The 12,842-nt window shown below is 46.3% G+C and overlaps 1 protein-coding gene across 3 annotated transcripts in view; it reads left to right on the top strand.

Moving 5' to 3' along the window:
• The window catches only part of LOC146587329 (synaptotagmin-like protein 2), a 75,019-nt gene that overhangs the window by 34,884 nt on the left and 27,293 nt on the right, over positions 1-12,842 (top strand). For all 3 annotated transcript variants that reach the window (XR_014897670.1, XM_085319784.1, XM_085319783.1), the window contains one exon: positions 10,646-11,228. Coding sequence is in view for 2 of the 3 variants with exons in the window: in XM_085319784.1 (XP_085175910.1) it covers positions 11,128-11,228 (101 nt within the window). In the remaining variant the exon portion in view is untranslated. The remainder of the gene's footprint in view (positions 1-10,645; positions 11,229-12,842) is intronic.

Genomic DNA, 12,842 nt, shown 5'->3' on the forward strand with positions numbered 1-12,842 from the left:
GCGCCGAGGCCCCGGAGCGCGGTCGGCCCCGCAGCAGGGTCGCGCTGCGTGCGAAGCCGTGGCTTTGCCCGCACCTCGGGCGCGGTGGGGAGCGCCTKTCCGCAGCGGGCGAGCGGAGGGCTGTTCTGGAGGTGCGGGCGGGCTGCAAATCCGCGGGGAGAAGTAGGTGCCCTTCAGCGACTGTTGAATCAAAATCAAGTTACCTTTTTGCAAAGTGAAGCGAACGGGGCAGTTCGTCTCGGAGGGGAGAAGACAGCAGGGATCAGGACAGCCGTTCTCCACAGTTCACCCACGGAGGGCGTTGCACCCGGCTGACAACCGCTTTGGTTTGTGATGTTCAAGCGCGAGCTTGAGTAAGCTCACCTCGTTTCGGGGCGCYCAGCCCTGCCGCGTTGCTGCGGCGGTGCAGCTCGCCGGGCAGAGCCACCAGCAGCGTCGCCGCCTAATTACGGCGCTTCGATGCCCCGGCCAGCGATCGGGCAGGCCAGCGGCGAGCCGACCATCTGGCCCTTCGGCAGTGTAACGCGCTTTTTACGCGGCAGTGTCATACCATGCAACTAGGTTTGGGCAGAGGTGGTGTTAGTTCTGCTCACATAAAAGCTCCTAAACCTTGGTGAGCTTGAGCACCCAGGAATGAAGCAGCACTGTTCAGAGATACAGGTGGGCCTGTCATGTTTATCCAAAAGTCTCTTCCTCACCTCCCTGCGAGATCTGTTAGTATCCATGGAGCTGCACAGACGGAAGAAACACCTTGTCTGCCCAAGAAAATGGTACCAGATGATCATCTCAAACTGATCTTATTTTTAGTGATTTAATTAAATTGGTACAATCTGTGTCTGATTTTTTCACTTTAGTTTACCTAAACTTTATTTTGAGCTAAACTAAATGACAGCTGGTGTCCACACACAGCTTTGTGCTAGTTTAAGTACATGTATTTATTGTCATGCCTGTGTTTAATTGCCTTACTGTAGCTTTCTCCTATAGAGAAAGCCTAATTATGAGATCTGTGCTTTTGTGGTGAAATTAGTATGGCCTCTGATTTTTATTATTTTCTTGTGAATTCAGATGGGACACTTCTGGGAGTATTCATCTCCCCAGCTCTTTAGATGCTGTACACCAGCCTTCTCTGGGAAGACTTAAGCATGAAGACCTTTCACATAACACTGAGCACTGTAAGGGGCAGAGAGTGGAATCAAGTGCTGATTTTTCTTACTGTAGATAACAGGTGCTGCCAGAAATATCTCTTATCCCACCGAAGTTATCCTACCCCTAGAGCAAAAGAAATGGCTTCAGTAAGTGAATTCATGACTGAGCCTGTGTTTGCATCAGAAAGCTGCATTACTCCTGGAAGAAAAGGAGCCAATTTGTTAAAAAATATTCCCATGTATGAATTTGTTTTCTCTTGGATAAAAGTCTCTGAGCAAAGGTGAAGCCATAGCTAATGAGATTACTGTCTATGGAGTTTCCATTTGCAATATCTGAGGGTGGGGGAAAAAAAAAACTTCAAAATTGTAACATAATGCATTCCTGTACTTAAACCAGGACCAGTCTACACCAATCCAGACTTGGGAATGTGCTGAAAATTAAGAAGGGTGAGGGATCCTAAATCAAGTGTGGACACGAGCTTCATATTTTTCTCCTCTTTCATTATGTGGGGGCTGACCCCAGACTCTGGACAAAGCTCTTCCGTGTTTTGGCACCAAGAAACTAGAAATTGCAGGTCAGGCGATTACTTGTTAAAAGGTTGTTTCCAAAACTTTCCTTTTCCCAGATTCTGGAGGGAATTATGCTTTCCAGATGTAGCTTATTTTAAGGAATGACAAGATATACACCACTGTTTTGCAGTTACCTTCCTCCTGTTCTTTGAGTTACTTATTTCAGAATCATCCACTTGTGGCTGAGGCTTAAAAATAATCATTGACGCAGAAGGAAAGAATCTCGCAGTATCCGAAGTTTCCTGCACAAACAGCACTTGCTTCCCATGGGTGTTAGCAGCCCACTCTGTCTCCCACTGTTGAGCTCAGCAGGCAAAGGGGTGCAAAGGCATTTGTCCCTGCGGATTTTTGACCTCTCAGCTCCTGCTGTGTTATGTGAAAGGATTTTTTTTCTTTCCTTTTTTTTTCTTTTTTTCCTCAAACAAAATGGCTTCTGATTGGGAGATTCTGCACTTGGTGCTGAGTCCCGGTTGCTGGGAGGGATGAGTCACCAACCCACCGCAGTGGAAACGTGTGAAGCGATGGGGCTTTTAGCTACTGTGTGCTTTAGTAACATGAGCAATCTAACCTACTTCAGATCACCAGGCAGGTGAGCTCGGTATTGCTGGGGCATAACAAGCAGGGTCAGGAAAGCGATTTATGACATCTCACAAATGGAAGCAAACATGGGGAAATCATGCTTGAAAGGAAGCAAARTTGAGGGCAGCAAATATTTTTCAGGGTCAAAAATAAAAGCCCAGAGTTCATATTGGTGGTTGCTTTTTTTCTTCATCTTCCAGTCCTGCAGTTTCTTTATCTGAACATGACCAAAACTTATTTTATGTATTTTTTTAATTCTGTTGAAAGGTTCCACATTATGAGGATAAGCAAGTGACAAATGGGGACAGGAGATGATTTGTCTAAATGTGTAATATTCACCTACAATGTTCCAGCTTTAAACTGTTAATTTCTCACTTGTATATATCATTTATTTATTTGTTGCTGTTTTTTCAAGTCACAGATAAACAGCTGCGAAGATGCTTTTAGGAGATGCTTGTAGCATTTATCTCTTAAAAAGACTGCAGACAGGACAATCAGGTTCTTTAAAGGTGATATAACATGACTGTTCTCCCTTGCTTGAGTGGAGGAAGGCTGGACAACAGGGTATTTCTTTCGTGGAGACTGCAACAGAAATGCAGCAGTACTGTGTGAGGAGCTGGTTTTCAGCTTAGTTCACAGCTAAGGAGCAATGATGAAGCCTTCTTGCAAATTAATTAACAGGGAGTTGCAAGGAGGTGAAGAACTGGGGATTTTTGTGTTTTGTTTTGTGTAACTCCCCTTCTTTTGGCTGTAAGACTGAACTCTCTGCTACAGCCCTGCAGAGCAGGGACTGCCCGTGCCAGCCTCTACCCTGGCCCGCGTGAGGGGCATCGTAGTCGCCGTGTGGCTCCGCCAGAGCCCTGCGCGCGGGCTGGGGCCGAGCAGAGGCAGAGCTGCTCTGGCTGTGTGACGGTCAAAGCAAGGTGTCTAAAACGCTGGCATCCTCTCGTGCAGCTGGGACACTGCCATCCATGTTAACCGGGATATTAGAGGTTTGCTCAGTGTCCCAGGCGCTATGCTTGTTTATTTGTGTTCTGGCAGTCCATAGAATTACAATGAACTACATCCTGCTAGATCTGCAAATAGTCCCCACCTACGAGATAAACAGAAGGCTCAAATATTTAAACTGAAGTGTTGGATTGCCAGTTTAGTAGCGGTAGAAAAGCTTTATTGGTCTTACAGAGTCTGAGTCGCACTTTTCCTCAGATGGGATGTTTTTGGTGTTGCTGGCTCTGAAATAATGATCAAGACTGAGAAGCTCAGTCTTTTGTTTACCCTAGGTACAATGATTCATTTAAACAAAAGTGGATAAAAGGAAGTATATTGTAGGTAATGCAAATTTCACCCATGCAATTGCTAGGAGAGGGGTAGAGTTCAGTGTAGGTGGTTACTCATGTGATGGTTACATTGGATTGGGTAGAAATGTATAAGGGACAAAAATCTTTATGCATCACATAAGGAGGCTGAAGCCTTAAAACCTTTTGTAATAGTGTGAGTCTTGTACCTTCATGCTATTTCTGAGGGTAAGCACAGATAAGCAGAGTTCRCCCCTTCTGATGTGGTCAGTAGAGCATTGCCTCGGTTATGCACTCCCCACATACACTAAATAGGGGAGTTTTTCCACTTAGCATTGCATTGTTGCTCTAAAATACCTACTGATAGGGCTAGGCTGGATAGCCTATCGCTCTGATAAATTCCTGCAGTTCCTCTGAGCTTAAGAGCATCTCAGTGCCGTTTTTGATCAATGGGTATCCTTAACTAAGACTGCTGGGAGGGAGGGAAGAAAAAGGTATTAATAAAACTGCTGGGATTCTCCATTGTGCTGGGTATTATCAGAAAGTGTCTGAGGCAATGACTGAAACTGAGGGAAACCACCCAAGGCCGCTGTGCTCGTGATAAACTGAGCCGTATCTGTTGTTCTGCTGTTGTTGGGGCTGRGATTCCCATGGGAGCAAAAACCATCAGTGGGCCAGCCCGCCTCTTGGAGCATGCCAAGGCTGCTTGCTTCTGTGTTTATCGATAGGTGATAGCTTTTCATCATCACCTCTAGGTGGAAATGACAAATTGTGTCATGAACAGCCCCCGCTGCGTCGAGCAAACTGCGTAAAATCTATGATAGGCTGAGCTCGAGTAATTACTTTGCTGCCAGTTTTCCACTTGGCAACGGGTGAGATCAAACCATTGACTCATTCACAGAACCGGCTGGGAAAGGTGAGGCATTGCTGTGGTCTGGCCTTGACTTTCCCTCTAGGGTGGTAACAGATGCATTTGTATGAGGACTGCTCTGGGAGGCCGCAGTAATTGCTTTCTTCGAAGATACTCTTCTTCATATCAGCTGTCCTGCATCTGACATGACGTTTCACAGCAGTGAGAGGGGAGACGAGGGCACAGAGATAGGAAGAAGGTTAGTGGCGTGAGCAAGACCGCAAGCAGAATATACCCAGGTAGGGATTTCAGCAGTTGAGCTGCGTGGCTTTTCAGGAGGACAGCGGTTGGCCACCTTTGCAGCCGCTGCGTTTCACAGCGCAAAGGTCGCCCGCTCACCGCGCTCGCTGCTCTCCAGCGGTCTGATAGTTTATGAGAGGGGTGTTGGCAGGTTTGTGCAGTAGTGCTCCTACGTGTATGACTGAGCCTACAGGGCTGGTCCGTGTGGAAAGGTTAGCATTTTCAGCAAAACTGCCAAAAGCCCAAGAAGTCTCATGGGAGACTTCCTGTGTGAGACTTGCACATCTGGCTTCCTTCTGCCGCGGCAGCCCTGTCGGCTCGCGGATTCCCAGCCTGGGGCTGCTGAAACGCGTGTCCAGGGACAGCCGCTCAGCCGGGGCTGGCTGCGGCTGGCGCACGCGGGCGCTGGCAAACGGGAAGCTCCTGCGTTGGGTAGAAGCTGGCATTGCAGCGCCCTGTCTGGCTACGGCTGCAGCACTGGACTCAGGGCAAGGAGACACCAGTCCAGCCCTAACAGACAGAAGTTTTATGCTGACTTCCAGCCAGTCTCTTCCGAAGAGAAAGATCATTCTAGAGTACACTTTTTATTTTTTCTCTGCTGGTAAAGGAGGCCTATCGACTGTTACGATGCTATGTGTGTGAGCATTATAATGGATGTTAGTGTTTTAGCTGTAAAATAGCAATAGCAATGTGACTGAGTATTTCATGTTACTGACACCTGAAGAAATTATACGGGAGGAGGAGTGGGAGTGGATCTTGCAGCATGCTAGAGAGAGGCACGAGGCTGCTCATGGGCTCTGTACAGGTATGGCAGTTTTGGCATTGAATGTTTCTGGTATTGTTCAATACAACATATGCTGGGAACTGCAAAATGACCGTGGAGCCAGGACCACATCCATCACTGCTACAATGCTACTTTTGTTTTTATCTTGCCCTCAAGAGCTGTCTTGGCTAATATGGGTACTGGGAAATGTCCCTATATTGTAGCGCCTCAGGAGGTTATTTCCTTGCATTGTGACAGGATAAGTGATAAAGAAGTATGGGCTGAGACAAGCAGCCTTTCCAGCATGCCACTCTTTCCATCTAGCTATGAATAGCCTGGTGAGATCAGTATTATCCGTTCCAGGCTTTGTTATGTGTTGGATAGGGAAGTTTGCGTATCTTTATTACATGGACCTATGTGCAGCTCCAGCTGTCAACAGATGAGGTGGGGCTGAATGATCCTTCCTTGATCTAGGCGATGAAATTGAGGAGTTAAATATTCTGTCATAAAAGCAGATCTGGACTACCAGATTGGCAGGTAAAAGTTCCTAAATTTACCCTCTTTGTGAGCAAAGCAGCGTCTAGTCAGTGAAATCTGCTTAGCCTGTGGTGTATGTTACTAATCTGTGCACATCCCAGCGCTGAGGAAGATATGCAGCGTTCAGAAGGAAAGGAGCACACGAGGAAATCAGATCAGTAACTGGAGTGCCCTGCAGATAGTCTGTTGATGGTTCACGTCTGTAGGCAGTTAGCAGCAGAGCACTGATCTGGTCCTATGAAGCTGAGGAGTTTGTGCACAGGTTAGTTAAGAGCATCAGTATAGTTCTGTTTTGAGCTGGAGCTGAGTTAAATCTCCCAGAAAGAGAATGGAAATACAGCGCAAAGAAGGGGATGCTGAAGGAGCTGCTGCCCTTTCCAAAAGCAGCTGTGTTTCATGCCTGCTAGGCTAAGCAAGCATTTAATTTTCGCCCAGTAAAACTATCTGAAGGGGAGTTACCTAAAAAAAGCAAACAAAAAGAAAAACTTGGAACAATATCCTTCTCCACCGTAAAGAAAAGGAAAATAACCTGAAGGTAGAAGATATACTAATTAAAGCAAGCGGTATGTAACATACTTTCATAAATAGCTTTTATTCTTGCAAAAATCCTGCTTGGGATTTGTTGAACTATTTATTTTGGAAAGCGGCTCCAGAGCTGCCTCTCTGAGCTGTTTGTTGCAGGTGCAGCTATGTGATACAGGATCCCTGTGCAGCTCCCTGAAATGCCTGCTGGTCTGGATGGAAAGAGGTAGGACTGTTGGCGTGGCTAATCCAGCTGGCTTTGATTGCATGTGTGAGCACACGCTGCAAAGCGTCAAGGAACAAGGAAATGAGTATTGTAGGCTGCTTTGCCTTGGTTGCTCAAATACAGTTATTTTCCTGCGAGACAGTGTTGTGCTGTCATGCCGAAGAAAGGTTGGTGTTTATTTGCCCCTTCACTTTTTGTGGTAGGCTGTTGGGTTGGTGGTAGGGGAATACGTGTAAGACTCCCACTTGATGCTTTGCTGAAGGGGGAAAAGGGCAGTTTTGGGCAGTTCATTGATTTCTATGTTTTGGCTAGTGTGAACAGGAGTCTCTCCAGACCTGTGCTCAGCACCTTGCCTTTGCCTAGCTGCCAGCTATTAAGTGTGTGGGACTGCTGCTCCTTGCCAGAGTGCAGTCCAGGCAGCTGACAAAAAGGAAGGTCTCTTCCTTCCGTTGTTGTCCCTCCTAGCCTTTCTGCGGGTGATCTGGGCTCTTCTCCATCCAAGGGACCTTTCATGGCAGCAGAGACCAGAGTCTCAGACTACAATATCGGAGACTGTAGCTTCTGGGAAGTCTTTTCGCACCTGAACAGTTTGCAGTAAACTAGGTGGGGTACAGAGAAAGGTGAGAGGGGTGATCAGAGCTCCCTGAGAGCCATCTGGGATGAGCAAATAGGCAAACTTTCTTCCTCTGGAAGAGAAACTGTGGCTACAGCACAGATCTGCAGGTAGGTGAATGCAGAGTAATCATTACTGTTTTTTTTGTAATAAAAGATTTAGGGGTATCTAATGAAGCAAGCAAGTGGCAGGTCAAAACAAATGGAGATACTTTTTCTCTCAAGGCAAAGTGAGGCTGTGAGGCTGTAAGAATATTGCAAATGCTTAAAATTAATGCATGTTCAGAAAGTAATTAGAAAAATCTGTGAAATACACAGGCATTGCTTCTGGTTCAGGGAGTCCCAGCCCACAGACTTGCTGGCAGCCGGGAGCATATAAGGGGAGGCTCATTGTAGACTTGCTCTGCTCCAGCAATATGCTTTTAGCCCGTCTTGAAGATGGGCTAGTGAGTTACAGGGTCCCTCAGTCCAGCCTTAGATGGTCGTTCCTGTGTTTTTAAACTGAACGCTAAACATTTTCTGCAAGATGGGTTTGCACAGATCCCATTAAGCTATTTTAATAGAGCTGGCCTTGCTTCTTCACCAGTGCGCAGGCTCTGGTTTTGATAAGCTGCACAGCAGCATAATGTAGTGTCACTGATCTTCTCAGTTGGCCAGGGCATTTGCTTCTCTTTGGGGTGGTGGCCAAAGCAATCAAAAGGTATGACAGTAAGAGATGCAGCCAGGTGTGCAAGGATAGGTCACACTTCTGCTTGCCTCCACAACACCCTCCACACCCAGCGTCTGTCAACACCACAGGGCATGTGAGTTGATCTCCTTGTGATGTTTTCTTCCAGAGAAGAGCAGTTAGATGAGAAAAGTCCTTTGGACACCCAGTGTATCCCTCTGCTTAGATTTATGGTCTTCATTTTAGTAACAGCATAAGTTTTTTGCGCATCTGCTGTGTTGTGACAAGCAGCAGGACCCAAGAGGTCTGTTCCCCTTTCCATGGAGGTATGTGGTGACACAGCACCTGTGAGTAGTCCTTGGCTTTGCCCTGTTTGCACCCTTCAGCAGAGGCAGGTAGTCAGGATGGAGGCAGTTCCCCCTTTCAGCACTCAGTCTTGCTCCTGTTGCCAGAGAGCAGCTCTGTCATGGGAATGGGCGCCTGCTGGAAGGGCTAAGGAGAGAACTGGCTTTCTTCTGGATTTACAGCTTTGGGTATTTATCACGTGCCCACCACTGTGCTCACTGAACTCTTAATAAACAGCACTTTGAGAGGTGAGAGGGTTATGTGTCATCTAATAGAGCAAATCAAAGTTGTTTGCACCAAGTGGCTTGATTTTTAACTATTTTAAAACAAAAGGAGGAGTTGGCTTTTTGGTTTCTGTGAATCTCTTCCTTCTAACATAACTATTCCGATAAGATAGAATATACAAAGATGGAGGAAGAAGGCCATTTGAGAAGAAGTAGCTTTTATTATTTTTCTCATTATCTCTTACATTGATGAATAAATATGAACCTCTGCTTGAAATGTTTTCTGAAGTAATTTCAGCCCATATGTTGGGATGTTGTTAAAAATAAATAAAAAGTTCTAGAAAAGCAAATATTGAGAGGAACATATCCTTAGATACCTTTGAAAAATAAAATCTGTCCAAAAAAATTCTCTAAATCTGTCATTGCAGAAGTGAGATTGTGCCTGAGAGCCAGAAAGGGTAGATGACTGAAAATCATTTCATAAAAGTGAAACTCTGCAGTTGCATTCCAAGCTGAAGGGAATGTAGGTTTTAACAGGAGAAATACATCAATATTTTTTATTACTGTTTCAGTTTGACCTATTTAAAATGGTATTAATGGTTTCTCAGATGATAAAAGCTGTAATTGCAGTGTGACAAGCATAGCAATGGTTACCTCGAAGAAACATGAACTGTTAAGTTTCCTTCCCTCCAAAAGTTACTTTGCAATAATTGCAAGTTTTGATGATAATGTTTGTTATTTTTTAGTATTTAGCCTTTATATTTTGTGTTTTGTAGTGTTAATTTCTAAGTACGAAGGTCAAATACTTAATCTTTCTTGGGCATGTTGTTAGACTGCTGTGAAAAAGGCAGAGGTTTGGGAGTGTACTGTCCATAAAATGGTGTAAATCTGTAAGATGATGTAAAATGAGCAAAGTTCAGTAGAAATATTTGTGTTCAGATTTGGATATGTCAATTCAAGGAAGATTTATATCATGTGGAGACAGCTTAAAGAAGAGTGACAAAAATGATCGAAAGCACAACTCTGAGGAACAGCTGAAGGAGCTGGAGTTGTTACATTTAGATAGAGGCTGAGGGAAGACCCTGTAAGTCTGGAACTACGTGGAGATGGCTGCAGAGAAGGATTATAGGGGCAGATTAGGCAGACAGCGACTAGGGGTGATGCAGGCCTTGATGCTAAGGAGGGGACTAGATCACCTTCAAATCAGGTTTGCCATGAAAGTTGTGATTTACTTATTTTTAATGATCTGACTGCCAAGGCTTTGKCTCTCAGAGAAAAAGCCAAGTATGATGAAACCCTCAGTCACGTGAGACAGGGCTTGGAAACGCTGGAAAATCCCATCTGGAGAGTCAGAAACTGCTCACCTGGGCAGGGGCAGAAAATCTCCTCCCTCGGAGGTGTATTGTATTGCCTCAAGGTGGCTGGGAGAGAGGAAGAGGAATAAAGTAGCAAAGCAACGCATGATTTGCTCTTCCTCCATGCCCCCACAGCCTCTGGCCATTTTTGRTGTCCGTTGAAATGCTAAGTGATCTGCACCCATATTGTTTGAATAGCAGATGCCGGTGCAGCGAAAGGCAAAGCGCATACATGCTAGAAAAGAGCCTCTGGTATTTTATAGCCTAACGTGCAGTAATAGTGCTTGCAGATTGCTGTTTGGATTGTCGTTTTCTGATTACTTTACAAAGGCGAGCTGCTTATCCTTGGCCTTGTTTAGAGCAGAAAGAAGTGGGGAAAAGAAGAGAGGAGATAAAAAGAAAGCAAGTGATTTCAGTATTCATGTGCATATTTTGCTTACAGCATGCTAAGGCAACTGCCTGGACGAAAATGGCTAAAATAAAGTATTTTCGTGGTTAGGTTAATACTGTGTAGGGAGCTATAGGAGACGGAGAAAAGTAGGGCAGCTTGTTTTGGAACTTGTGCTGAAGAACAAATAAAAAACTCCAATGTACACATTCGGCTACCATATGTCGTGCTTATCATAAAAGGCATCTCGGTGCTATTTTTTTGCAGGGATGCCTGAGCAACACGGAGGCAGACTTCATTGCTGAGGAAAACGCCTGCCAGAGGTTCTGGGGTGGCTGTTTGCAAGACGATCTTCCATGCCAGTTGAGGCAGCTGAGGTGTGTGGCAAGCTCGCTCCTTCCCGTACGTGCCTGCTTGATTGACATTGGCTCCCAAATTGCTGCAACCGTGCCTGAAGAAAAGCAAAGCAACGTAATTTTTCTGAGATAATTTTCCTGGCATGGAAAGGCATGTGGTGCAGAGAAACGTGCCAGGGACAAGCCACTGAGTGCCTGGAAGTGCAATCCCAGATGCGAACACAACTTCCATCCAAGCCATGCTGTTGTGAAGTCTTTTTTTTTTCCAGCCTCCTCTCGCTCAGCACACCAGGCAGTCTGCACAGGAGGCTGCCCATGGCATTGCTGCAGTCTGCACTGGATTAGTCGCTGCTCTGTCATTGCTTCAGCTGTCTGAAGAGGTTTGCAGGGAAGATGTTGGACTTAAGCTTCCTGAGTGAGGAGGAGTACGAGAAGCTAATGAAGGTTCTGCAGAGAGATGCAGAGCTGAAGAAGAAGGACGAGGATCGTATCAGGTGAGAGAGCATTCGGTAACAGCAGGCTCTGAGCTCCCACTGCTCAGAGCAGATTTTTCTGCTTCTTTTAGAGAGAAGGGGGGTATACACGTGTGTGTGTGTCTGTGTGTGTGTGTGTGTGCGCGCACACTGGGAGAGCTGCAGGCTGCAGCAGTGCTGTCCCTTCGTGCTCATACCTGAAGGGTGTTTTTTTTTTTTTTGCCCTTCCTGCTTTTTTAGCCATCCTGCTTTTGCTGCCATTCACTCTGCAGGATTGCAAGGCTAGACTCTCCTTTTGAGATACTCCTTCTTTCATACTCCTTCTCAGAGGTATGAAGAGGCATCCCTTCCCAGCTCTGGGAAGGAACATACTGATTTCTGAGTGTGTGAGGTCAGGGTAGAGGAGTAGCTGCTACCTTGTTTTGCTCACCTGGTAGCGTAGAAGTACCTTAGAGTGTTTTTTTAAATGAGATTTTCCATCCCCGTCTCTTCTCAGGATCCCTCTGGTGCTCTTTGAGGTGGGTCTCTAGACATCGGCTGTTGTGCAGGCAGCGAGGGGTAGGGAGAAGCTATGGCAACTGCCAGAGGCTTTGCAGGAGCTGCCTCAGTGCCAGGAATAGCTGTCAGCTTTGTGCACTTACCACTGGGCATCCCGGCACTTGGGTCTGGCTGATCTGGGTTGCTTGTTGCTGCTGTCACTTTTTAAATGCCAGCTATCAGACCATCTGGGTTGACAGGATGCACCAGGCTTAGGAAGCTGGCACCGAGTCCTCCGCTGGGAGGAATGAGAGTAGCTCAGTTAGCACAGGTGGCACGGTGCCAGTTTACCCCAGTGAAGGATGTGACTCTTTGACTTGCTGTTGAGCCAGAAAAGAGTAAGCGCCTGCATGAGGGCTGCTCAGGGTTGGAGGGGGATATGGTGCCTTTGCAGCAGGTTCTGGGAAGCCCACATGCAGGGGCATGGGCTAGAGTGACTGAGAACTGGTGGTGGCATGGGAGTGACTTAGGTTTGAGGTGTATGTGTCTGCAACCACTTCTTTCTCTTTGAATAGTAACATAAATGACTGTCTTTTTATTTTTCTTTTTTCCCTTTTTTTTCCTCCTGAAATGCAGCAAAAATTCTGCTCTGCAGTGGAGATTTGGGGGAAAAACAGTGTTTGAATGTTTTCATTTTGTTTGCTGCACAAAAGACTTTTGTTCCAGAATGACATGGATTAGATCCTAAGTGAGGGTGGTGCCAAGTGCCCTTTGCCATTAGTATAGTTAAACGCRGTGAGACTTCTGGTGCAAATGTGGATGTTTTTGTCTCCAGCATGCACCCCGGTAGAGCTGTCAACAGGTGCCTGCTGGGGGAAGCCAAGTCAATGGCGTTACACTGATTGGGTGTCAGCAAAATTAAAATATGTTCCTAAATATCCTCTGGGCTAGTTCCTCGAGACCTTCGTGGGAGYGATCTGGCTGGGGAAGCTGTGCAGCTACCTGGCTGGGATTGCTTTTGCTGACTGCAAAGGCTTGAGGAGGGAGCCCGTTACCCCATGCCATCGCCAGATAAACCTACCCCTTTGTGGCACGCTGGCCTTTAGGCCGGCAAGTGTGACCCTTTAAGGAGCCACCGTTAGCTCGATGTTTGACCCC

This window comes from Rhea americana, unplaced genomic scaffold (genome assembly GCF_003343005.1).
Source record: "Rhea americana isolate MKP2758 unplaced genomic scaffold, rheAme1 scaffold_6, whole genome shotgun sequence".
In the NCBI taxonomy this organism is placed as follows: domain Eukaryota; kingdom Metazoa; phylum Chordata; class Aves; order Rheiformes; family Rheidae; genus Rhea; species Rhea americana.